This window comes from Scyliorhinus torazame, chromosome 12 (assembly GCF_047496885.1).
Source record: "Scyliorhinus torazame isolate Kashiwa2021f chromosome 12, sScyTor2.1, whole genome shotgun sequence".
NCBI classification, from domain to species: domain Eukaryota; kingdom Metazoa; phylum Chordata; class Chondrichthyes; order Carcharhiniformes; family Scyliorhinidae; genus Scyliorhinus; species Scyliorhinus torazame.
Genome location: NC_092718.1, coordinates 148,707,718 through 148,734,860, shown reverse-complemented (window position 1 = coordinate 148,734,860; position 27,143 = coordinate 148,707,718). Strand labels below are relative to the sequence as shown.

Here is a 27,143-nt window from a genome sequence, read left to right as displayed (position 1 = left end):
TTTATCCTATTAAAATATCCATTTATTCACCCATAAAATACAACAACTGTTTTATTCAAGACATTTTGCAGCAATGCAATATCACAGATACCAATAGTTTACTGCCTCTAAATGGGTCTGTAGTATGACGCGCAATTTTGTTATGTGTCTGGGATGGCACAAGAGTCTGAGAGGCTATGGCATCCCTCGTATTCCTGGAGGGTGGGGTTGTCGAGATCTCCCCTGTTCTGGGCTGAACTGGGTTGGTTAGATGGTGGTCCAGTGGTCCGCACACACGCACAGCGATGGTTTCTCAATCCGGGCTTGTATAGTTTGCGTGGGACTCCAGCCCAATTCCTTTCTATTCCCCCACTGAAAATAATGAAATACAACATTAACAGAACTTTTATTTATTCACTTTTTTTCCCCCATCGGTTTTGTTTTGGCTTACTCTTACTGTGCCTAATTCACTGGATGAAGGAGCGACGATTTGCCCCATCACTCACTGCATCTCGGAGCTGGAGAGGGAAGCACTGCCTTGGCCAGTTTGCTCACCATTTGTTTCTTCCTTTGCATGTGCCTCACCTTGAAGGTGGTCTTTTATTGTACAATGTTTTACAGAATGGGGCAGCACGGTGGCAGTGGTTAGCACTGCTGACTCACGGCGCCGAGGACCTAGGTTCGATCCCAGCCCCGGGTCACCGTCCGTGTGGAGTTTGCACATTCTCCCCGTGTCTGTGTGGGTCTCACCTCCACAACCCCAAAGATGAACAGGGTAGGTGGATTAGCCACACTAAATTGCCCCTTAATTGGGGGGGCGGGGAGAAAGAATTGGGTACTTTTAATTTAAAAAAATGTTTTAGAGATGTGGAATTTGCTAGGAGTATGTCAACTGTAGTGAAGTCCCAAGTGGCCTGATATGTCACCAAAATGACTGGGAAGGTTTGATCATGGTGATGTCCACCTCAATCCTGGTAGATGCAGGGGACTAGTAATCCAGGGACCCAGAGTCAAAACATGTGCAGGTTAGGTGGATTTGAACTCAGTTTACACATGTAGAATCCCCAACTGAATGGTTCTCAAGATTGCCACAAGACACTGCATTCAGAGTAGAAAGGGGGAAAACCGGTAACTAAGGACAAACCTGCGCGATGAACACCAGACTCTGCCACCTTTAGTCGAGGTCCATTCGGAATTGCAGGAGGGAAATATTTTGTTTTCCAACTCTGACTCCGCCTTCAGCTTCTTACAATGCATCACAGTCAACTCTATGTCAATGAGAGCTTGGGTTGCTTCCCCAGTGTGGTCATAATATGGTCCAATTAATTTACCTTGCAAGAGGGAAAACAAGTAAAATCGCTTCGGAGATTCGGAAAAAATCTTAGTTTGAGAGATACAAAATAGTTTTTGGACAGGTCAACAATAACATAAGCTCATGACTGAACATGTGAAATTGAATTTAAAAATTCCAACTGTGTAAATAAAATTTCAATTTAAAGTACTGCATTTTAAAGAGCACAATTGTTTAAACCCAACTTGAGACTTTAAACATTCTTCAGTAAAATAATTTAAGAAATTTGACAATGACAGCTTGCTGCTCTTACATGGGTGTATTATATAATGGTTGCCTTCTGTGCATCACTCCTTAAAGGCCTTAAAGTATAGCAGTGATGAGAACATTTTCAAAATCTCAGACACATCAGTGTTTGCTTCCTCCAAAGTAAAATCTCGACAAGCTCTATACAAATACTTCTATTAAATTGTGTTTTTGGTAATCTCTCTCCTGTGTTTTGTGGGAAATGGGAATTGAACTGGATTGCTCTATATAGAACATAGAACATAGAAAATACAGCACAGAACAGGCCCTTCGGCCCACGATGTTGTGCCGAACCTTTGTCCTAGATTAATCATAGATTATCATTGAATTTACAGTGCAGAAGGAGGCCACCCGGCCCCCCGAGCCCGCACCGGCCCTTAGAAAGAGCACCCTACCCAAACTCAACACCTCCACCCAACACCAAGGGCAATTTGGACATTAAGGGCAATTTATCATTGGCCAATTCACCTAACCCGCACATCTTTGGATTGTGGGAGGAAACCGGAGCACCCGGAGGAAACCCACGCAGACACGGGGAGGACGTGCAGACTCCGCACAGACAATGACCCAAGCCGGAATCGAACCTGGGACCATGGAGCTGTGAAGCAATTGTGCTATCCACAATGCTACCGTGCTGCCCTTAAGAACAAATAAATCTACACTATATCATTTTACCGTAATCCATGTACCTATCCAATAGCTGCTTGAAGGTCCCTAATGTTTCCAACTCAACTACTTCCACAGGCAGTGCATTCCATGCCCCCACTACTCTCTGGGTAAAGAACCTACCTCTGATATCCCTCCTATATCTTCCACCTTTCACCTTAAATTTATGTCCCCTTGTAGTGGTGTGTTCCACCCGGGGAAAAAGTCTCTGACTGTCTACTCTATCTATTCCCCTGATCATCTTATAAACCTCTATCAAGTCGCCCCTCATCCTTCTCCGCTCTAATGAGAAAAGGCCTAGCACCCTCAACCTTTCCTCGTAAGACCTACTCTCCATATCAGGCAACATCCTGGTAAATCTTCTTTGCACCTTTTCCAGAGCTTCCACATCCTTCCTAAAATGAGGCGACCAGAACTGTACACAGTACTCCAAATGTGGCCTTACCAAAGTTTTGTACAGCTGCATCATCACCTCACGGCTCTTAAATTCAATCCCTCTGTTAATGAACGCGAGCACACCATAGGCCTTCTTCACAGCTCTATCCACTTGAGTGGCAACTTTCAAAGATGTATGAACATAGACCCCAAGATCTCTCTGCTCCTCCACATTGCCAAGAACTCTACCGTTAACCCTGTATTCCGCATTCATATTTGTCCTTCCAAAATGGACAACCTCACACTTTTCAGGGTTAAACTCCATCTGCCACTTCTCAGCCCAGCTCTGCATCCTATCTATGTCTCTTTGCAGCCGACAACAGCCCTCCTTACTATCCACAACTCCACCAATCTTTGTATCGTCTGCAAATTTACTGACCCACCCTTCAACTCCCTCATCCAAGTCATTAATGAAAATCACAAACAGCAGAGGACCCAGAACTGATCCCTGCGGTACGCCACTGGTAACTGGGATCCAGGCTGAATATTTGCCATCCACCACCACTCTCTGACTTCTATCGGTTAGCCAGTTCGTTATCCAACTGGCCAAATTTCCCACTATCCCATGCCTCCTTACTTTCTGCATAAGCCTACCATGGGGAACTTTATCAAATGCCTTACTAAAATCCATGTACACTACATCCACTGCTTTACCTTCATCCACATGCTTGGTCACCTCCTCAAAGAATTCAATAAGATTTGTTAGGCAAGACCTACCCCTCACAAATCCGTGCTGACTATCCCTAATCAAGCAGTGTCTTTCCAGATGCTCAGAAATCCTATCCTTCAGTACCCTTTCCATTACTTTGCCTACCACCGAAGTAAGACTAACTGGCCTGCAATTCCCAGGGTTATCCCTAGTTCCTTTTTTGAACAGGGGCACGACATTCGCCACTCTCCAATCCCCTGGTACCACCCCTGTTGACAGTGAGGATGAAAAGATAATTGCCAACGGCTCTGCAATTTCATCTCTTGCTTCCCATAGAATCCTTGGATATATTCCGTCAGGCCCGGGGGACTTGTCTATCCTCAAGTTTTTCAAAATGCCCAACACATCTTCCTTCCTAACAAGTATTTCCTCGAGCTTACCAATCTGTTTCACACTGTCCTCTCCAACAGTATCGCCCCTCTCATTTGTAAATACAGAAGAAAAGTACTCATTCAAGACCTCTCCTATCTCTTCAGACTCAATACACAATCTCCCGCTACTGTCCTTGATTGGACCTACCCTCGCTCTAGTCATTCTCATATTTCTCACATATGTGTAAAAGGCCTTGGGGTTTTCCTTGATCCTACCCGCCAAAGATTGTTCATGCCCTCTCTTAGCTCTCCTAATCCCTTTCTTCAGTTCCCTCCTGGCTATCTTGTATCCCTCCAATGCCCTGTCTGAACCTTGTTTCCTCAGCCTTACATAAGTCACCTTTTTCCTCTTAACAAGACATTCAACCTCTCTTGTCAACCATGGTTCCCTCACTCGACCATCTCTTCCCTGCCTGACAGGGACATACATATCAAGGACATGTAGCACCTGTTCCTTGAACAAGTTCCACATTTCACTTGTGTCCTTCCCTGCCAGCCTATGTTCCCAACTTATGCACTTCAATTCTTGTCTGACAACATCGTATTTACCCTTCCCCCAATTGTAAACCTTGCCCTGTTGCACGTACCTATCCCTCTCCATTACTAAAGTGAAAGTCACAGAATTGTGGTCACTATCTCCAAAATGCTCCCCCACTAACAAATCTATCACTTGCCCTGGTTCATTACCAAGTACTAAATCCAATATTGCCCCTCCTCTGGTCGGACAATCTACATACTGTGTTAGAAAAGCTTCCTGGACACACTGCACAAACACCACCCCATCCAAACTATTTGATCTAAAGAGTTTCCACTCAATATTTGGGAAGTTAAAGTCACCCATGACTACTACCCTGTGACTTCTGCACCTTTCCAAAATCTGTTTCCCAATCTGTTCCTCCACATCTCTGCTACTATTGGGGGGCCTATAGAAAACTCCCAACAAGGTGACTGCTCCTTTCCTATTTCTGACTTCAACCCATACTACCTCAATAGGGTGATACTCCTCGAACTGCCTTTCTGCAGCTGTTATACTATCTCTAATTAATAATGCCACCCCCCCCACCTCTTTTACCACCCTCCCTAATCTTATTGAAACATCTATAACCAGGGACCTCCAACAACCATTTCTGCCCCTCTTCTATCCAAGTTTCCGTGATGGCCACCACATCGTAGTCCCAAGTACCGATCCATGCCTTAAGTTCACCCACCTTATTCCTGATGCTTCTTGCGTTGAAGTATACACACTTCAACCCATCTCCGTGCCTGCAAATACTCTCCTTTGTCAGTGTTCCCTTCCCCACTGCCTCATTACACGCTTTGGCGTCCTGAATATCGGCTACCTTAGTTGCTGGACTACAAATCCGGTTCCCATTCCCCTGCCAAATTAGTTTAAACCCTCCCGAAGAGTACTAGCAAACCTCCCTCCCAGGATATTGGTGCCCCTCTGGTTCAGATGCAACCCGTCCTGCTTGTACAGGTCCCACCTTCCCCAGAATGCGCTCCAATTATCCAAATACCTGAAGCCCTCCCTCCTACACCATTCCTGCAGTCACGTGTTCAACTGCACTCTCTCCCTATTCCTAGCCTCACTATCACGTGGCACCGGCAACAAACCAGAGATGACAACTCTGTCTGTCCTGGCTTTCAACTTCCAGCCTAACTCCCTAAACTTCTTTATTACCTCCACACCCCTTTTCCTACCTATGTCGTTGGTACCAATGTGCACCACGACTTCTGGCTGCTCACCCTCCCCCTTAAGGATCCTGAAGACACGATCCGAGACATCCCTGGCCCTGGCACCCGGGAGGCAACATACCTTCCGGGAGTCTCGCTCGCGACCACAGAATCTCCTATCTATTCCCCTAACCATTGAATCTCCTACAACTATTGCTTTTCTATTCGCCCCCCTTCCTTTCTGAGCCCCAGAGCCAGACTCCGTGCCAGAAACCTGACCGCTAGGGCCTTCCCCCGGTAGGTCATCCCCCCCAACAGCATCCAAAACGGTATACTTGTTTTGAAGGGGAACGGCCACGAGGGATCCCTGCACTGTCTGCCTGTTTGTTTTTTTCCCCCTGACTGTAACCCAGCTATTCTTGTCCTGTACCTTGGGTGTGGTTACCTCCCTGTAACTCTTCTCAATCACCCCCTCTGCCTCCCGGATGATCCGAAGTTCATCCAGCTTCAGCTCCAGTTCCCTAACACGGTCTTTGAGGAGCTGAAGTTGGGTGCACTTCCCGCAGGTATAGTCAGTGGGGACACCGGTGGTATCCCTCACCACCCACATCCTACAGGAGGAGCATGTAACTGGCCTAGCCTCCATCCCCTCTTACCTTACAGAATATAGCTGCTGTGTGGACTAACTAGATCTCCGCCCACCGACTCTGCTCCCAGTCAGCTACACTTCCTGTAAACTCCTGGCTCTCTTCGCACTCTTTGCGGAAATGTCGGAAACAAAATGAAAGGAGCACCTTACTCCCTCCTCACCTAACTCCCTCGGTCACCAAACTCTCACTATCGCACTCAAAAAGCACCAAATTCAGCACTCCCTCGGTCACCAAACTCTCACTATCGCACTCAAAAAGCACCAAATTCAGCACTCCCTCGGTCACCAAACTCTCACTATCGCACTCAAAAAGCACCAAATTCAGCACTCAGTGCAAACAAAGTCTGCACTGTAGGGGATCACTTTTATACTGTGAATCTAGCCTCTGAAAACTGGCCTAATCCAATTAACTAATTAACAAGCTCCAGCTGCAAGTGCCTAGAAGTAGAAGCCTGTTTAAAGCTGATTGAAAATTCACCTTCTTCTAAACCAAACAGCAACTTAAGTTAATTAACTAAATAAAAGAAAGACTAAACTTTAGATAAAAATGAAGCCTTATACTCCCTCGGTCACCAAACTCTCACTATCACACTCAAAAAGCACCAAATTCAGCACTCAGTGCAAACAAAAACCAATATCATGGACTCGATCGGTTAAATGGCCATCTCTACCTCTCCTTGTTCCTTTATTTTCTAATTGAAGCAGAGCCCGAGATGTGTTATGGGAGTTGGGAGTACCTATCTATGGAGCTGCTCCATTGCTTTGTCCCACTAATCCGAGTACGGCCTCTGAGAATTTTTAATTCCACGTTGTCTGGAAAGCAAGCACAAAACCACATCCAAGAAGCAGGCTGGGTCAATGAGAAGAAAAATGAGAGAGAGGCACAATGGGGAACAAGGAAAGGAAATTGCCAAATATGTCAATAGGTCATTTACTGAGTTTTGAAAAAATTCATTTACAGGATATGGGCACCACTGGCTAGGCCAGCATTTATTGTCGATGTAGCTGGCCCCTTTAAGGAGATGCGCATCAGAAGGGTCATGTGACCCAATCGGCCTGTGGGGAATGAGCACAAGGATCTCTGTGCTGCCAATGGTGATCCTAGTGCTGAGAATGAAGACGTTTATTATAATGCTCTGTAGGTATTTCATTTTATAATAAACCCATCGTTGTTCGTTAGCTAACTGGCGGTCGGCAATTACCGCATTTACTTCAGTTGCCCATTCCTAGTTGCCTTTGAAGGTGTCAGTGAGCTGCCTTCTTGAACCGCTGCAGTGCCTGAGGTGTAGGTACACCAACCGTGCTGTTAGCGAGGGAATTCCTGGATTTTGACCCAGTGGCAATGATTTATTTCCAAGTCAGGGTGGTGAGTGACTTGGTGGGGACCCTCCAAGTGGTGGAGTTCCCAGGCATCTGCTGCTCTTGTCCTTCTAGATGGAAGTGGCCATGGATTTGGAAGATGCTGCCCAAGGAACCATGGAGAGTTCCTGCAATGCATGTTGTAGATGGTACACACAGCTGATACTGTTCATCGGCGGTGGAGGGGTTGAATGTGGAAGGGGTGACAATCAAACCGGTCTAATTTGTCCTGGATGGTGGGTGAGCCAGATATTGCTATAATTGGAGTCAATAGTCACAACCATTTATTTTGTGGTGCAGAGGTGGTCTTAGAATCCTAGAATGATATTGCACAGAAAGAGGTCATTAAACCCAACATGCCCATGTCAGCTCTTTGAGGGAACTGTCAAATTAGTCTCGCCCTTTTCCCTCTTCAATTATTTACTGAATTTATTTTTTAGCGAATTGCCTATTGAAAGTTAATATTGAATCTGCTTCCATCGCCCTTTCAGACCAAGCATTCCAGATCACAAGAACTCACTATCAAAAAAATGTCCTCCTCATCTCACCTCTGGTTCTTTTGCAAATTAACTTAATTATGTATCCTCTGGTTACAGACCTTGCTGCAACTAGATCCCGTTTACTACTAGCCCTCGACTCGCGAAGTAACAGAAGTTCCAAATACGTATTAGTAAAGGTTAAGAACCCTGCTGATGATAAATCCGACAGTATCCCAAAACCCAGGAGGGTAAATTGGAATACCAGTTCTTTATGGTGTATATTTTCAATTTGGTACACTGAGAAAACTCCAGCCATTGTACACCACTCAAGTACACTGATGGCTACACATACAGTATTACAGGAAATTGCCCGTTGGTTCCAGCTCCTACATTCCCTGAACTCAGATGCCCCTTTGTTCCCAAACAACATCCAACATTATATAATTCTCTGAGCTAAATCCAGTAAATAATTACCACTCACAGGTTATGTGGTCACGTTTGGGAAAACAGCCTGTTTCAGCAAAAAGCAAAATCTGCTGAGGTTAGAGTTTTGATCTTTTAAAAAATAAATTTAGAGTACCCAATTCATTTTTTTCCAATTAAGTGGCAATTTAGCGTGTTCAATCCACCTATCCTGCACATCTTTGGGTTGTGAGGGCAAAACCCACGCAAACACGGGGAGAATGTACAAACTCCACATGAACAGTGACCCAGAGCCGGGATCGAACATGGGACCTCGGCGCCGTGAGGCAGCAGGGAGAGTTTTGATCTTAACCGGCTGCCTGTTTAGCAATAACTTGTTTTGGGGAGACTTTTTTTTTTTTAAACAAAAAATATACTTTATTCATAAAATCTCTAATAAACATTACAGAACATTTCAAATTGTCTTGACTGTACATTTCCATCAAAGTTACACATTCACTTGACTTTCTTCCATTCAATTGGGATGACATTACACCCATATCCCTCTTTACGTTACAATTCTTTCTGAAATATTTACATTGTCATGTTTCTTTTATACATTGGAGTGTTAATGACCCAGACTGAGTGGTTTTACACTGTTACCCGCCCCTCGGTGTGTATTTGCTGGTAAGACCTTACACAGTGGTCTTTCCCCATTGCACCTTGGCGGCAGCTGCCCCAAGCTTGAGTGCGTCCCTCAGCACGTAGTCCTGGACCTTGGAATGTGCCAGTCTGCAACACTCGGTCGAGGACAATTCTTTGCACTGGAAGATCAGCAAATACCACTGCACCTCTCTCCAGACCGGGGAGACTGTTTCTGTAGCTGATAGTAGCTGTGCCTGATTCTGTCTTCCCTTTTTTCCCCCAAGTCATTGTCCTGTGGATATATCATTTTTCCCTTTGATGTTATCCACCCTGTGAAGTCGGCTTTTTGCATATACATGTCAATTTCCCTCTCTCCTTTTGAAGTAACCTTTTCTCAGCTATTATTTTCCTGTCGTTACCTCGGTAAACACTTGCTTTTCTCACTGATGTGCCAATTCACATCTTTCTTCAGACATCTCCCTGTTTTATTTTCTTTTATCTCAGATTTGTTTAAATCTTGATTTTCCTCAGCTCCCAACATACATCTCGACACCACCTGTCTAAGACCTTGACATCCTCCATAAAGTATGGTGCCTAGAATTAGGCACATCCAGCTAGTGTCTAACCAGTGATTTACAAAAAAGAGGTAGTACAAATGCTATACTTGTTATCACGATTGCTCTTTTTTTAAAGCCAAGTATCCTATATTTCTTTTCAAAAGTCATCTCAATTTTCAAATATTTGTATAATAATCTGTATTATTGTCACAAGTAGGCTTACATTAACATTGCAATGAAGTTACTGTGTAAAGCCACCAGTCTATATATTCCGGCGCCTGTTCAGATACACAGAGGGAGAATTCACAATGTCGAAATTACTTAACCACACGTCTTTCGGGACTTATGGGAGGAAACCGGAGCACCCGGAGGAAACCCACGCAGACACAGGGAGAACGTGCAGACTTCACACAGACAGTGACCCAAGTGGGAATCGAACCTGGGCCCCTGGCGCTGTGAAGCAATAGGTGCTAAACTCTGCTACCGTGCCGCCCATGTACCGCCACTCTGATCCTGCACACCTTTAAAATGTACTTTAATACATTCCCAGGTTTGATTCCCCGTTGGGTCACTGTCTGTCTGTTGGTCGATTTCAGCGGGAGCGGTGCGCAAGTGATTTCTGGGAGGTAAGTCTATCCCATAAAAACACTTACCTTCACAGGAGCAGGCCAGTCGATTTCAGCGGGAGCGGTGCGCAAGTGATTTCTGGGAGGTAAGTTTATCCCTTAAAAACACTTACCTTCACAGGAGCAGGCCAGTCGATTTCAGCGGGAGCGGTGCGCAAGTGATTTCTGGGAGTTAAGTTTCTCCTTTAAAAACATTTACCTTCACAGGAGCAGGCCAGTCGATTTCAGCGGGAGCGGAGCGCAAGTGATTTCTGGGAGGTAAGTTTATCCTTTAACAAAAACACTTCTTTTCGGTTTTATTTTTTTCGACCCGCGGACTTCTGGGAAGACCCCCCCCACCAACCAATAAATTCTGGTGGAGAGGAAACCCGAGACACTACACATGTAGTGTCTCCCACCCGCCCTCCTCCTCTAACCTAATAATAAGACCCATTGGTGTGAGGTAAGTGCCATATTATATTATTATTAGCATTATTATATTATTAGCATTGCGCAGGTCAAGGAGACACAGCCTGAGTGAGAGAGATACAGACAGTGAGAATTTGCTAGTTTGGGCAGTAAGGTAACTAGGAAAGGTAAGTGGTTAATCTAATTGTGCTGTTTTTCAGTTAAAAGTGCAGGGTAGTGTCTGATTGGCTGAAGCTGCCCCCACCATAAACTTAAATTAAACTAATTAATTAATTAGTGATGGCTGGTCAGGTGATGTGCTTGAGCTGCTTGATGTGGGAGCTGGCAGATCCCATTGCGAGCTGCAGCGATCACATCTGCAGTAAGTGTTGGCTACTCGAAGAGCTCCGGCTCAGAGTTGATGAGCTGGAGTCTGAGCTTCAAACACTGAGGCACATCCGGGAGGGGGAGACTTACCTGGACACTGTGTTTCAGGAGGCAGTCACACCTGTCAGAGTAAGTAGCTTAAATCCTGCTAGTGGCCAGGGACAGCAGGGTGTGACTGCAAGTCAGGCAGGTAAAGGGAACCAGCAGTCAGGAACTCAGGAGCCTCAGCCCTTGACTCTGTCCAACAGGTATGAGGCACTTGCTCCCTGTGTGGATGGCGAACAGGGTTGCAGGAAGGATGAGTCAGCTGACCAAGGCAGCATGGTTCAGCAGGCCATTCAAGGGGAGGGAGTAAATAGGCAAGTTGTAGTTGTAGGGGATTCTATTATCAGGGGGATAGATAGTATCCTTTGTGAGCAGGATAAAGAGTCCCGCATGGTATGTTGCCTGCCCGGTGCTAGGGTGCGGGACATCTCTGACCGGCTTGAAAGGATACTGGAGAGGGAGGGAGAGGATCCAGTTGTTGTGGTCCATGTCGGTACCAACGACATAGGTAAGTCTAGGAAAGAGGACCTGTTTAGAGATTATAAAGAGCTAGGATTCAAATTAAAAAAACAGGTCCTCAAGGGTCATAATCTCCGGATTACTGCCCGAGCCACGTGCAAATTGGCATAGGGAGGCAAGAATAAGGGAAGTTAACACGTGGCTGAAAGAGTGGTGTGGGAATGAGGGGTTCCTTTTCATGGGGCACTGGCATCAGTTTTGGGACGGGGGGACCTATACCGTTGGGATGGTCTCCACCTGAACCGAGCTGGGACCAGTGTTCTGGCGAAAAGAGTAAAAAGGGTGGTCAATGGGACTTTAAACTAAAGATTGGGGGGAAAGGGAAAGTCAGGGAACCAAGAGGTGAAGTAATCAGTGGGAAACGTAGCTGCTTAGGAATACAAAAAAGCACGAAAAGACAGAACTCAGGAGAGGTTACAATAGTCCCCATCCCACAAAATATGACACAGTGTATGGAAAGGCTCAGTAAACCAAGGTCCACCACACTAAGAAAACAAAAACGGACGGTCAATAGAGAATTAAAGGTGCTATATTTAAATGCACGCAGTGTACGGAACAAGGTAGATGAGCTTGTGGCCCAGATTGTGACTGGCAGGTATGATGTGGTAGGCATCACAGAGACATGGTTGCAGGGGGTTCAGGACTGGCATTTAAACATCCAGGGATTCACAACCTATCGAAAAGACAGAGAGGTGGGCAGAGGGGGCGGGGTTGCCTTGTTAATTAGGAATGAAATTAAATCAATAGCATTAAACAACATGGGGTCGGATGATGTGGAGTCTGTGTGGGTAGAGTTGAGGAACCACAAAGGCAAAAAAAACATAATGGGAGTTATGTACAGGTCTCCTAACAGTGGTCAGGACCAGGGGCACAAAATGCACCACGAAATAGAAAGTGCATGTCAGAAAGGCAAGGTCACAGTGATCATGGGGGACTTTAATATGCAGGTGGACTGGGTAAATAATACTGCCAGTGGACCCAAGGAAAGGGAATTCATCGAATGTTTACAGGAGGGCTTTTTGGAACAGCTGGTGATGGAGCCCACGAGGGAACAGGCCATTCTGGACTTAGTGTTATGTAATGAGCCAGACTTGATTAAAGATCTTAAAGTAAGGGAACACTTAGGAGGCAGTGATCATAATATGGTCGAATTCAATCTTCAATTTGAAAGAAAGAAGGTAGAATCAGATGTAAAGGTGTTACAGTTAAATAAAGGTAACTACAGGGGCATGAGGGAGGAACTGACGAAAATCGACTGGGAGCAGACCCTAGTGGGAAAGACAGTAGAACAGTAATGGCAGGAGTTTCTGGGAGTAATTGAGGACACAGTACAGAGGTTCATCCCAAAGAAAAGAAAGGTTATCAGAGGGGGGATTAGGCAGCCATGGCTGACAAAGGAAGTTAGGGAATGCATCAAAGCAAAAGAGAAAGCCTATAATGTGGCAAAGAGTAGTGGGAAGTCAGAAGATTGGGAAGGCTACAAAAACAAACAGGATAACAAAGAGAGAGATAAGGAAAGAGAGGATCAAATTTGAAGGTAGGCTAGCCAGTAACATTAGGAATGATAGTAAAAGTTTCTTTAAATACATTAAAAACAAACGGGAGGCAAAAGTTGACATTGGGCCGCTCCAAAATGACGCTGGTAATTTTGTGATGGGAGACAAGGAAATAGCTGAGGAACTGAATAAGTACTTTGCGTCAGTCTTCACAGTAGAAGACATGAGTAATATCCCAACAATTGCACCCGGAAGTCCAATTCCGGAGAGTCAGGGGACAGAGTTGAATATGGTAGCCATCACAAAGGAGAAAGTGCTAGAGAAACTAAGAGGTCTAAAAATTGACAAATCTCCGGGCCCAGATGGGCTACATCCTAGAGTTCTAAAGGAGATAGCTGAAGAAATAGTGGAGGCGTTGGTGATGATGTTTCAACAGTCACTGGAGTCAGGGAAAGTACCAGAGGATTGGAAAATCGCTGTTGTAACCCCCCTGTTCAAGAAGGGAACAAGGAAAAAGATGGAAAATTATAGGCCAATTAAGCCTAACCTCGGTTGTTGGCAAGATTCTAGAATCCATTGTTAAGGATGAGATTTCTAAATTCTTGGAAGTGCAGGGTCGGATTAGGACAAGTCAGCATGGATTTAATAAGGGGAGGTCGTGCCTGACAAACCTGTTGGAGTTCTTTGAAGAGATAAAAAATAGGTTAGCCCAAGGAGAGCCAATGGATGTTATCTATCTTGACTTCCATAAGGCCTTTGATAAGGTGCCTCACGGGAGACTGCTGAGTAAAATAAGGGCCCATGGTATTCGAGGCAAGGTACTAACATGGATTGACGATTGGCTGTCAGGCCGAAGGCAGAGAGTTGGGCTAAAAGGTTCTTTTTCGGAATGGCAACCGGTGACGAGTGGTGTCCCGCAGGGTTCAGTGTTGGGGCCACAGCTGTTCTCTTTATATATTAACGATCTAGATGACGGGACTGAGGGCATTCTGGCTAAGTTTGCCGATGATACAAAGATAGGTGGAGGGGCAGGTAGTATGGAGGAGGTGGGGAGGCTTCAGAAAGATTTAGACAGTTTAGGAGAGTGGTCCAAGAAATGGCTGATGAAATTCAACGTGGGTAAGTGCGAGGTCTTGCACTTTGGAAAAAAGAATAGAGGCATGGACTATTTTCTAAACGGTGACAAAATTCATAATGCTGAAGTGCAAAGGGACTTGGGAGTCCTAGTCCAGGATTCTCTAAAGGTAAACTTGCAGGTTGAGTCCGTAATTAAGAAAGCAAATGCAATGTTGTCATTTATCTCAAGAGGCTTGGAATATAAAAGCAGGGATGTACTTCTGAAGCTTTATAAAGCATTAGTTAGGCCCCATTTAGAATACTGTGAGCAATTTTGGGCCCCACACTTCGGGAAGGACATACTGGCACTGGAGCGGGTCCAGCGGAGATTCACACGGATGATCCCAGGAATGGTAGGCCTAACATACGATGAACGTCTGAGGATCCTGGGATTATATTCATTGGAGTTTAGGAAGTTGAGGGGAGATCTAATAGAAACTTACAAGATAATGAATGGTTTAGATAGGGTGGATGTAGGGAAGTTGTTTCCATTAGCAGGGGAGACTAGGACCCGGGGGCACAGCCTTAGAATAAAAGGGAGTCACTTTTAGAACAGAGATGAGGAGAACTGTACACAGTACTCCAGACATGGTCTCACTGGTGCCCTGTACAACTGAAGCATAACCCGAGTTGTAATCAATTCCCTCACAAATGATAACATTCTATTATTTGCTTTCCTAATTGTTTGACTGATCTGTATCTCAAATACAAATGCAACTTTGCTCCATGTTCTTGATACCATCACCCAACAAAACTTGATCGTAGTCTTGAAAGTACCAATTGTCGCCCCTCTCCCGCTGCCACGTTCCTGGTGAAGCTAAGGCCGAGAGTCCAGGCCCAGAGTCAGCGCCCCGCCAGGCCCCCGCCCGCCCCGCTCCCCCTGCCAGCCCAGCTCCCCGACCGGCATGTGGCCTCTCCGCCTGGCCTGGGCCGCCGACATTCCGGTGGAGGATGAGGTGTTGGTGCTGAAGAAGGACAACTTCGAGGAGACGCTTGAGAAATACCAGCACCTCTTGGTGGAGTTCTATGCTCCCTGGTGTGGACACTGCAAGGCACTTGCCCCTGAATATGCCAAAGCTGCCGCAAAGCTGAAAGGCAGCGGCTCTCAGATCAGACTTGCGAAAGTAGATGCCACTGAGGAATCTGACCTTATGCAGATGTTCGCAGTACGAGGATACCCAACATTACTTTTTTTTTAAAATGGCGATAAGAACAGCCCGAAGGATTATTCAGCTGGAAGGCAGCATGAAGATATTGTGAACTGGCTGAATAAACACATGGGACCCGCAGCAGACACCATCACTGAAGCAGATGCTGCTGAGAAACTCGTCGAGTCCTCTGAAGTGGTTATCATCGGGTTTTTCAAGGATGTGGAAGGGAGCGATGCCAAAATATACCTGCAGGCTGCAGAGGCCTTTGATGAGGTGCCTTTTGGAATCACTTCACAAGCAGATCTCTTTACCAAGTATGACGTGAAGGACGGAGTTGTCCTTTTCAAGAAGTTTGATGAAGGTCGCAACACCTATGATGGAGACATTACAAAAGGAGAATATAATTGAATTTATTAAGAGCAACCAGCTCCCTCGTTATCGAATTCACACAGCAGTCTGCTCCAAAGATCTTTGGTGGCGAAATCAAGACCCACATGCTGATGTTCATCCCCAAGAGCTCAACGACCTTTGAGAACAATTTGACCAACTTCAAGAAAGCAGCAGGGAGCTTCAAGGGCAAAATCCTGTTCATCTACATTGACAGTGAAGTGGAGGAAACCAGAGAGTTCTGGAGATTTTTGGTTTGAAGAAAGAGGAATGCCCAGCCATTCATCTAATCACCCTTGAGGAGGAGATGACCAAGTACAAGCCAGAGAGTGAGGACATCACTGTGGAGAATGTCAAAGTATTCTGCAACCAGCTTCTTAGAAGGGAAGTTAAAGCCTCACCTCATGAGTCAAGATGTTCCTGAAGACTGGGACAAGAGCGCAGTCAAAGTGCTTGTTGGCAAAAACTTTGAGGAAGTTGCCTTTGATGAAACAAAGGACGTTTTTATTGAATTCTATGCTCCATGGTGTGGTCACTGCAAACAGCTTGCTCTTATCTGAGAATCTCTGGGAGAAAAGTACAAAGATAATGATAAAATAGTGATTGGGAAGATGGATGCCACGGCAAATGAAATAGAGTCTGTGAAGATCCACAGTTTCCCCACTCTCAAGTACTTCCCTGCCAGCACTGAGCGATCGATTATAGATTTCAATGGCGCGAGGACACTGGAGTCTTTTGTCAAATTCCTGGAGAGTGGAGGAAAGGATGGAGGCGCTGTTGATGAGAACCTTGAAGATGCCGAAGATACTGATGAGGAAGGGGAGGATGTGGAGTTGGATGATGAAGAAGAAACTGATCATCATAAAGATGAATTGTAAAAAGAAATTGCAGCCAAAAACACTACACTTGTACAATTCAAAATGCAGTAAACGTGAAATATTTAACATCAAGTCTTGAGTTGATAAAAATCAGGGAATATCCAAACAATTCCGTGCATACTGTGCGACTGCCATCAATTCATTTATTAGGGATCTTCAGCCTTAATCGTTCAAGCAGCAAACTGATATCTAAATTTGGGAACTTTCTTGTTTCTTGTTACTGATTCATGTAACGTACTTTTGTACAGGGTTTTTAAACTTGTTTGTATTAGCATTACGTATTTGGTGATGGAAGGTTATCTCACACTATGTGTCTGAGTGCCTCGATGGAGATGAGGGCGGACTAGGGGCCACTGATGGGGAGAAGGTCAAACCTGTGGGCCATTGAAATCCTTCAACCACAGTATTGTTAAAAGGAAAGAGGCTTCTAGTTTAACATTTCAGAGACTCTCTCCTGTTTCAAAGTGAACTTGTCTGATTGTTGAATCTGGACCCAAGGTGATTAACTTTTATTTTCTTCTTTTTTTGTTAATGTGTTTTTGGTTAAAGGGGTGGATGGGGGAATGCAACAGATGAAGGTTGGGGATGATGAAGCTTCTTAAGTGAACTGTGCAATTCTTGAAGCATTCCAACCTGTTTAAACAGTGTTTAAACAGTGGCAGAGATTTGGTGGTCAAGATGAAATTAAAGAAAAATTAAACTTTTTTTTTCTCCCAAAAAAGAAAGTACCAATTGTCATAGTAGTTGTAGCCGTTAGGGGGATTTTCATTACCTGCTGTGAAGAACCTCCTCCTAATTTCACTCTATAATAAATGGCCGAGTCTTATTGTAAGATTATGCCCCTTCACACTGGATTTCCTCACAATAGGAAATAGTTTCTCAGCATCTTTCACCATTGCATGAGATAATTCACTTACTATGATAATGATGAGCGGTGATCCACCTCTGGTTGTCCAACCACCTCCCAACCCACTCCCGCCGCCATGCAGTTCATCTCTGTTCAGTTCCTTTCTTTAAACAGCAAACAAGCATTCTACCACCAACTCCATTTTGATACAAATGTTTTCATGTAAGACACCTTGTGCTGGATTCTCCGCAGCCCCGTGGCGAAATCACGGGCAGCGCCGGAAAATCTAGTTTCACGCCGTAATCAGGCCCGGCGCCGGTTCGGCACTTCTCCGGGCACCGAAAATCGGCGTTGCCATGGAGTACGCCGCGCCGCCAGGGGACCATTGCCAGAGGCCCACCCAACAATCCTCTGCTCCCGACCGGCTAAGTTTCTGACGGAATGGAACTAACCACCTATTGCCGGTCGGGTTGCTGGCATGGCGGCTGTGGACTCAGCCTGCAGCCGCCCTGGTCGGGGAAGGGCGAATTGGAGACCTGGGGGGGGGGGGGGCTTTATCGGCGGCCGGCAATTAAATGTGCGGGGTTTGATGCTCGGCTGATCGGGGGTTTATTTTTTCTGGCTCTGCGGTTCGAGTCTGCCATGGAGCACGGCACGGCCGCTGGAGGTCGCCACCGTGCACATGCGTGGCCTCTGACCCGGAAGTGCACACTCCGGGTACCTGCTAGCCCCCTGTAGGGCTATGAATTCATCTGACTTTTTTCAAAGAATTTTGGGAGTAAAACTCTGCCGCTTTTACGCCGGCGTGGGGGTCATAGTCTCATTTTGGGAGAATCGAGCCCCTTGTGTCTCACTCTTTGGGTGGATTCCTACCAAATGTTTTCAAAGTGTCAGGCTCAGCCTGAAATCTGGCCTTGTAACTCTCAGTTGCACAGACCAGTTTTCACTCCAGATCTCGAGCCTCTAAGAAAGAAAAAGAATGGGTGGGGTTTACGCTGTCACTCGGGGGGGGGGGGGGGGGCAGGGAGAAGAAAGAGAGTGGAGTTCCTGTCCTGTAATCCCAGCTCCTGTCGTGAGTGACTACAGTGGGTGCGACTGAGATTCAACCCCAATCCAAAGAGAAAATGCTGGAAAATCTCAGCATGTCTGGCAGCATCTGATGATCCAGATGACTTTATTCACCTGGAGGGTCATCTGGACTCGAAACGTTAGCTCTTTTTCTCTCCCGACAGATGCTGCCAGACCCGCTGAGATTTTCCAGCATTTTCTCTTTGGTTTCAGATTTCAGCATCCGCAGTAATTTGCTGTTATTCAAACTCAATCCATTGGATTAGCCCATGGTTATGCTTGGGCAAAGTATTGCCATGTTGCCTTCTGCAGAATGGCTGACCAGGAAACACTGTTGCTAGGTACCGTCTGCCATCAAGTATGCTGGAAGGATTTACAGGCTGATAAACAACCGGTTTCGCCTCCTTATGAATGCACATTCCATGGTTATCAAATCCTGACGTGAGATTCAAACCCAGAGCTTTGGGGCCCAAGACAGAAATGCAACTACGGCAAGGGTACAAGACACCCTTGCCAGCGAACCACAAAGATGAATAAATTGGACTAGGACAGCACAGTAGCATTGTGGTTAGCACAATTGCTTCACAGCTCCAGGGTCCCAGGTTCGATTCCCGGCTTGAGTCACTGTCTGTGCGGAGTATGCACATTCTCCCCGTGTGTGTATGGGTTTCCTGCGGGTGCTCCGGTTTCCTCCCACAGTCCAAAGATGTGCAGGTTAGGAGGATTGGCCATGCTAAATTGCCCTTAGTGTCTAAAATTGCCCTTGGTGTCCAAGATTGCCCTGGGGATTACTGGGTTACTGGGGGATGGGGTGGAGGTGTGAGCTTGGTAGGGTGCTCTTTCCAAGAGCCGGTGCAGACTCGATGGGCTAAATGGCCTCCTTATGCACTGTAAATTCTATGTATCGAGTGCATGTCGCCCATGAGCGGGTACCAGCAGAGAGTTAACCTCAAAAGGGATGGGGTGAATGGCAGGACATTTGAATCAGCAATTACCGATCAGAAGATTTGAGCTTTCGCACCTTCCTCTGTGCTTTTCGTAACATTTTGGATCAGGTTTATGGACTGCATTTTCACAAAGTGCCTCTTTTTTCCCCAAATAAAACTCTTACCCTTAAAAAGGTATTCTTTCTTGTAGAAGGCGAGCCATTCTTGAAGCGATAGCATTTCAGAGGGGGAAAGCCCCGATACATCATCCACGAGACCATTCTCTGTGAAATCACCACTTACAAAGGCTCGACACGCATCTCGACCTGCATTTAACAACAGAACAAGTTCACTTCTGAGAGCACTGGGCTGTTAATTAACTGTGTACTGATTAACTGCAGCAGTGTGAAGCATTATCTACCTGTATACCTGGACGCATATCAATAGCACAATAAACTGGCACATTATTTCTTAACTCAAAATTATATTTTTAACTCCTTGAAACAAACGCTGCCAGCAAACTCATTTTGGGCATTTTACAGCTGGAATTGACATTTCCAAGTAACAGAGCTCAGCTATACAATTGCTAATGAAGTCACAATAGGACCATATAAAGTTCCAGGGTTCTGACAAGTGGTTCATCTCATCTCATCTCTAGGATTGACTTTTCCCAGTCCACTCATTATTAGGATCTTAATTATTTACATTTATACAATATCTTTCATGAAGTAAGTAATATTCCAAAATGCTTTGCAAATCTGAAATCCGACATGGAGTAGCGGCACAGTTAGAGTGGGTGGCAAAACAGTCAAAGATTTAAGAACCATAGAAGAAACCTTGATAAAAATGAAGGGGAGAGAAGAAAACCATCCGACCCATTCAATCTTTCCGGAGAGCTGTAACCTCTCAGCTCTGGTATTCTCGCAAATGTGGGGGGCATTGGGGAAGATGTTGACCTTGCGGTATTGTCGCTGGTCTACTAGACCAGTGGGTCGGTTTAGCTCCGTTGGCTGGACTGCTGGTTTGTGATGGCAGGGCAGCACGGTAGCACAGTGGTTAGCACAGTTGCTTCACAGCTCCAGGATGCCAGGTTCGATTCCCGGCTGGGTCACTGTCTGTGCAGAGTATGCATGTTCTTCCAGTGTCTGCGTGGGTTTCCTCCGGGTGCTCCGGTTTCCTCCCACAGTCCAAAGATGTGTGGGTTAGGTGGATTGGCCTTGCTAAATTGCCCTTAGTGTCCAAAACATGGTAAGTGGGGGTTACTGGGTTACAGGGATAGGGTGGATACGTGGGCTTCAGTAGGGTGCTCTTTGTAAGGGCCGGTGCAGACTCAATGGGCTGAATGGCCTCCTTCTGCACTGTTAATTCTATGATTCTATGATGCAGAGTGAAGCCAGCAGCGTGGGTTCAATTCCCATACCCACTGAAGTTATTCATGAGGGCCTAGCCTTCTCAACCTCATTTCTCGCCTGAAGTGACCCTCGCCACAGTCAGCTCTCTCTCAAAGGGGAAAGCAGCCTGTGGGACTGTGGCAACATTTATTTTAATCCAGCTGCCCAGACTAATGCTTGGGGGACATGAGTTCAAATCCCATCCCCGGCAGCTGGTGGAATTTAAATTCAAGTAATAAATCTGGAATATAAAAGTTAGTCTCAGCAATGGTGACCATGGCAACTGTAATTGTTGTAAATACCCATCTGACTCACTGATGCTCTTCAGGGAAGGAAATCGGCTTTCCTTACCTGGTCTGGTCTATATGTGACTCCAGACCCACTGCAATGTGGTTGACTCTTAAACTGCCCTCTGAAACGGTGTGGCAAGCCACTAGGTTCAGGGGCATTTGGGGATAGGTGATAAATGTAGGTGAAAGAATAATTTTTTTTATTTTTTTTTGCGTGCTCTCCAGTGCTTTTCATAATATAGAGAACAGAACTGTTCATGGTGCTCCAAATTTCTGGAAAAGTAACCTCTGCTTTTCAATTTGATTCCTCCCGCGTTGTTTTATTTGTGTCCTTATTGACTGTGTCACTACTTTTACTGATTTGGGTATCTGCACCCCCAGACTGCTCAGCTCCTCTATCGCACTTAACACCATGAAAAGTAATGAAGTATGTTAATAAAGACTGTAAATACAGGGTAGGCATATTGAGGGTTTTGTTTCCTATTGTGGGAAGAAAAGAATTATGGGCCATAATACAAAATAGTCACTCATAAACCGATTGGAACTTCAGGACAAACTTCTTGATCAAGAAGGTGGAACTTTCGACATAGATCGGAGTATTTCCGACTATATAGGGGAACAAGACAGGGATGCCCGCTGTCTCCATTGTTGTTCGCGTTGGCAATTGAACCTCTGGCCATGGCGTTGAGAGACTCCAGGAAATGGAGAGGGGTGATTAGAGGGGGAGAAGAACACCGAGTCTCGTTATATGCGGATGACCTATTGTTATACGTGTCGGACCCAGCGGGGGGAATGATAGAGGTTATGCGAATTTTGAGGGGGTTCGGGGATTTCTCGGGGTATAGGCTAAACATGGGGAAGAGTGAATTATTTGTGATACATCCAGGGGACCAGAGTAGAGAGATAGAAGGCTTGCCTCTAAGGAAAGTGGAAAGAAACTTCCGATACCTGGGGATTCAGATCGCTAGGAGCTGGGGAACCTTGCACAGACTTAATCTGACACGGTTGGTAGAACAAATGGAGGAGGACTTCAAGAGGTGGGACATGCAGCCTCTGTCGCTGGCGGGCAGGGTGCAAGCAATTAAGATGATGGTCCTCCCGAGGTTCTTATTTGTATTTCAATGTCTCCCTATACTAATCACTAAGACCTTTTTTAATAAAATAGACAGGAGCATCACGAGCTTCGTGTGGGCAGGGAAAGTTCCGAGAGTAAGGAGGGGGTTCCTTCAGCGTAGTAGGGACAGAGGAGGATTGGCACTACCGAACTTGGGCGATTACTATTGGGCCGCCAATGTGGCAATGATACGTAAATGGATGATGGAGGGTGAGGGAGCGGCGTGGGAAAGACTGGAGAGAAAGTCCTGTAAAGGGACGAGTTTAGAGGCGCTGGTGACGGCGCCGCTACCGATCTCACCTAAAAAGTTTACCACGAACCCGGTGGTGGCGGCAACATTGAATATCTGGGGACAGTGGAGGCGACAGAGAGGGGTGCGGGGAGCCCTGGTGGGGTCCCCAATCAGGAACAACCATAGGTTCGCCCCAGGAAGAATGGATGGAGGATTTCAGAGCTGGTTCCAGTTGGGAATTAGGAGGGTGGGAGATTTATTTATAGATGGGACTTTTGCGAGCTTGGGAGCATTGGAGGAAAAGTATAAGTTGCCCCGGGGAAATTTCTTGAGATATATGCAGGTGAGGGCATTTACTAGACAACAGGTGAGGGAATTTCTATTGCTCCCGACACAGGGGATACAGGACAGGGTGCTTTCAGGGGTGTGGGTCGGAGAGGGCAAGGTGTCAGAGATTTACCGAGAGATGAGGGAAGAGGGGGAGGAGTCGGTGGGCGAACTAAAAGGAAAGTGGGAAGAAGAACTAGGGGAGGAGATAGAGGAGGGTATGTGGGCTGATGCCCTAAGCAGGGTAAATTCCTCTTCCTCATGCGCCAGGCTTAGCCTGATTCAATTTAAGGTGCTACATAGAGCACACATAACGGGAGCAAGATTGAGCAGGTTCTTTGGAGTGGAGGACAAATGTGGGAGGTGTGGCGGGAGCCCGGCAAACCACGCACATATGTTTTGGGCATGCCCGGCACTGGAAGGGTATTGGAAGGGAGTGACGGGAGTGATTTCGCGGGTGGTGAAGGCCCGGGTCAAACCAGGCTGGGGGTTAGCTCTATTTGGAGTTGCGGAAGAGCCGGGAGTGCAGGAGGCGAAAGAGGCCGACGTTGTGGCCTTTGCGTCCCTAGTAGCCCGGCGCAGGATCCTACTCATGTGGAAGGAGGCGAAACCCCCCGGACTGGAGGCCTGGGTAAATGATATGGCGGGGTTCATTAAACTGGAGCAGATAAAGTTTGCCCTGAGGGGATCGGCTCAAGGGTTCACCAGGCGGTGGCAGCCATTTCTCGACTACCTAGGGGAACGTTAGAGGGAAGACAGATGACCAGCAGCAGCAACCCAGGGGAAGGGGGGGGGGGGGGGGGGGGAGGGGGGGGGGGGTTTAGTTTAGGTCAAAGATAAAGGGGTTTTGTTACTTGTGTATTGTTTAAAATTTCTGTATTGTTATTGTTGCGTTTGCTTTGTAAGAGGGGAAAAATTGTTGTTTGGGAAAAAATTTTCAATAAAACATTTATAAAAAAAAAAAAGAAGGTGGAACTTGCTACAATGTGGGGTCATCCAATCTCAGAGGGATTGAAGAGGGGTCTGGATAAACTCAAAGGAGAAAAGTACAGAGGGATATTCTGATTGGGTTAAGAGAACAGGGATGGGAGGAGGCTCATCGTGAACATAAAGACTAACATGGAATAGTTGGACCGAATGGTCTGTTTCAGATCTGATGAAGAGTCACATTAGCCTGAAAGGTTAACTGTTTCTCTCCACCCCCACCCCTATTGCCAGCATCTGCAGTATTTTCCCTGTTGTTATCCTGTGTTAACTGAAAACGTCAGCGGCACACCTTGTTTAATTGAACCGTCATTGATCAAAGGAGAAACCAATTTACAGCTATATTTATTTTATAGAAGCACAATCAATAAAGAAATTCAAATATAAAAGTTGATTTCAACAAAACTAAAAGGAAATTTATAATCTAAATCATGGTGTTATTGTCAGTATCTATTGGACCCTCAATTCCCTGTATTGCCACATCCTAGCCCAGGCAACATTGTGGTAAATCTCCTCTGCACCCTTTCCAGTGCTGTCACACCCCTCCTATAATGTGGATTCCAGAACTGCACATAATACTCCAGCTGTGGCCTAACCAAGAATTTATACAGTTCAAGCTTAACCCCCTTCAAACAAATACCAGCTTTCTTAAAAAATTATTAAAATACTCCTTATTTTCATGTTGAGTGCAAGTTACAGTTTAGATGAGGTAGTCCGTGAGCACTAATCTATTTGAATGGTCCTTCAACCAAAAACGTTTGAGAATTCCTGCTCTGGGGCGAAATTCTCCCCCAACGGCGGGATGCCCGCCGACTGGCGCCAAAGCTGGCGCAAATCAGACGGGCATCGCGCCGGCAAAAAGGTGCGGAAGTCTCCGCATCTTTGGCGGCCTAGCCCCAACATTGAGGGGCTAGGCCGACGCCGGAGGGATTTCTGCCCCGCCAGCTGGCGGAAATGGCGTTTGTTGCCCCGCCAGCTGGCGCGGAAATGCGGCGCATGCGCGGGAGCGTCAGCGGCCGCTGTCAGTTTCCCCGCGCATGCGCGGGAGCGTCAGCGGCCGCTGAAAGTTTCCCGCGCATGCGCAGTGGGGAGAGTCTCTTCCGCCTCCGCCATGGTGGAGGCCGTAGCGGAGGCGGAAGGGAAAGAGTGCCCCCACGGCACAGGCCCGCCCGCGGATCGGTGGGCCCCGATCGCGGGCCAGGCCACCGTGGGGGCACCCCCCGGGGTCAGATCGCCCCGCGCCCCCCCCCAGGACCCCGGAGCCCGCCCACGCTGCCTGGTCCCGCCGGTAAATACCAGCTTTGATTTACGTCGGCGGGACAGGCAATTCCTGGGCGGGACTTCGGCCCATCCGGGCCGGAGAATCCAGCGGGGGGTCCCGCCAACCGGCGCGGCTGGATTCCCGCCCCCGCCCAATCTCCGGGAGCGGAGACTTCGGCGGGGGCGGGGGCGGGATTCACGGCGGCCAACGGCCATTCTCCGACCCGGCGGGGGGTCGGAGAATGACGCCCAAGGTGTCCCCCAAGAATCAATCTTTTTTTCTCTCCCTGCACCTATGGACACATCAGGCAGGTGAAGAACATGCTTATGGCTGTTTCCATAGCTATTTTCCCCATGGAACACGTTGCCAGCCTATTGTGGGGGCCATAGCTGTGAGGCACCACTCTGCATCAAACTCTCTCCTAATCTTACCCCTATAGAGGTGCATTGGAAGGATTTGCAAAATGATAATCGACCTGTTTGGCCGCATATATGAACATATTTTCAGTGGCCAATAAATCCTGGAGTGTGGGACTCAAAACCAGAGCTTGCGGCTCAGATCTGGGACACAACCCACTGCATGGAAAACCTCCCATCAATCTTTGTCGCCCTGCCTGCCCATTTTTCATTTTTATGCTAAGTCTCAACAACATCATCCAAAAAGACCCCACATTGGGTGGGATTCTCCATCCCGCCAGACCCGTTTTCTGGCGGGGCGCGGATCCTCCGTCCCTGCATCCAGCAAATGGGGTTTTCCATTGTGGCCACCCCCACGCCGTCGGGAAATCCGCGGGTGCGCTGCCGGCGAAGCGGAGATTTTGGGTGTGTGTGATAACGTCCAGCCCAACCCCATCACCTTGTCTCTCGACTTGTCACGGTCTCTCAAATATTAAACTGTTTGTCCAATTAAGTATCGGTAAGGCTGGAGCATTGTCTTGGGTCCCTACAACAAACTGCATTCACTGGCCGCCTATTCCATCCCTCTACCCTGGCAAGAGGCTGGGGGGGTCGTGCTGGAAAATTAAAGTTGGTGCAGTGTCTCCTTGGTAGCTCTGGAATGTCACTTTAATAACCAGTCCATGTTAAAGTACCCAGAGACAGACTGGTACACACGGCTCCACCACCGATGAACAGTGGCAGCCGTGTGTACCATCTACAAGATGCACTGCAGGAACTCACCAAGGTTCCTTAGACAACACCTTCCAAACCCACGATCATTACCATCAAGAAGGACAAGAGCAGCAGATACCTGGGAACCCCACCACCTGGAGGTTCCCCTCCAAGTCACTCAGCATCCTGACAGTTCCTTCACTGTCACTGGGTCAAAATCCTGGAACTCCCTCCCTAACAGCACAATGGGTGTATCTACGCCTCAGGGACTGCAGCGGTTCAAATAGGCAGCTCACCACCACTTTCTGAAAGGCATCTAGGGATGGGCAATAAATGCCGGCCCTAACCAGCGACGCCCACATCCCATAAATTAATGATTTTTAAAAACAAAAGTCTGGCAAATATGAACATCAACCTGTGGGGAATGGCCAGCTACAGAATGTGAGACAAGATGATTCGGAGTGAATTAAGTACCTTCCTCTGGACAGGAGTCTGGGGAAGGGATGGGTCATTAAACAAGCGGAGAATCCAATGATGTGCAGACAGGGTTAGTGTTTTTAATCCGGAATACTGCAGCATGAGCCTCAAGCGGGGACACGGGTGGGATCTTGCTGTGTAACTCTACTATACCTGCAAAGAAGCTGTAGGAGCCTCCAGGTCCGTAATGTTTCTTCCCTTTGCTCACATCAAACACCTGGCCCAGGACAGCCAGGTACAGACCCTCACTGCCCTTCTCACCAGTGTAGCGGCTCAGTTCGGATTTGGTGAAGAGCCGGGAGGGCGTGGACCTCGCACCGAGCGGAGAACCCGCCGCACCCTCGAACCAGCCCGCAAAGCAGCGGTTCAACAGACTCCATACATCGAGGGGCAGCAGCAGAGCCACTGACACGCACAGGAGGCACAGCAACAGCGGCTGGAGCATCGCCGCAGCTCCGGGAGCCCGCCTCCAGGAGCCCAAACCCCGCCTCCCGGAGCACAAACCCCGCCTCCCGGAGCCCAGATCCCGCAACTCGCCTCCCTGATCCCAGACTCCGCAGCCCGCCTCCCGGAGCCGCCGCGCACTCAGCTCCGAGACTGAAT

General features: G+C 47.2%; 1 protein-coding gene and 1 pseudogene across 1 annotated transcript; one reads left to right on the top strand and one right to left on the bottom strand.

The window, feature by feature from the left end:
* On the bottom strand, positions 1 to 27,143 carry cyb5d2 (cytochrome b5 domain containing 2). The gene is made up of 4 exons (XM_072469160.1): positions 26,694 to 27,143; positions 19,541 to 19,681; positions 1,124 to 1,310; positions 1 to 351 (listed from the first exon to the last, which is right to left on the bottom strand). The coding sequence occupies exons 1-4, from the start codon at positions 26,983 to 26,985 to the stop codon at positions 141 to 143; spliced, it is 831 nt and encodes a 276-aa protein (XP_072325261.1). The 5' UTR covers positions 26,986 to 27,143; the 3' UTR covers positions 1 to 140.
* LOC140386647 (protein disulfide-isomerase pseudogene) lies at positions 15,004 to 16,602 on the top strand (annotated as a pseudogene).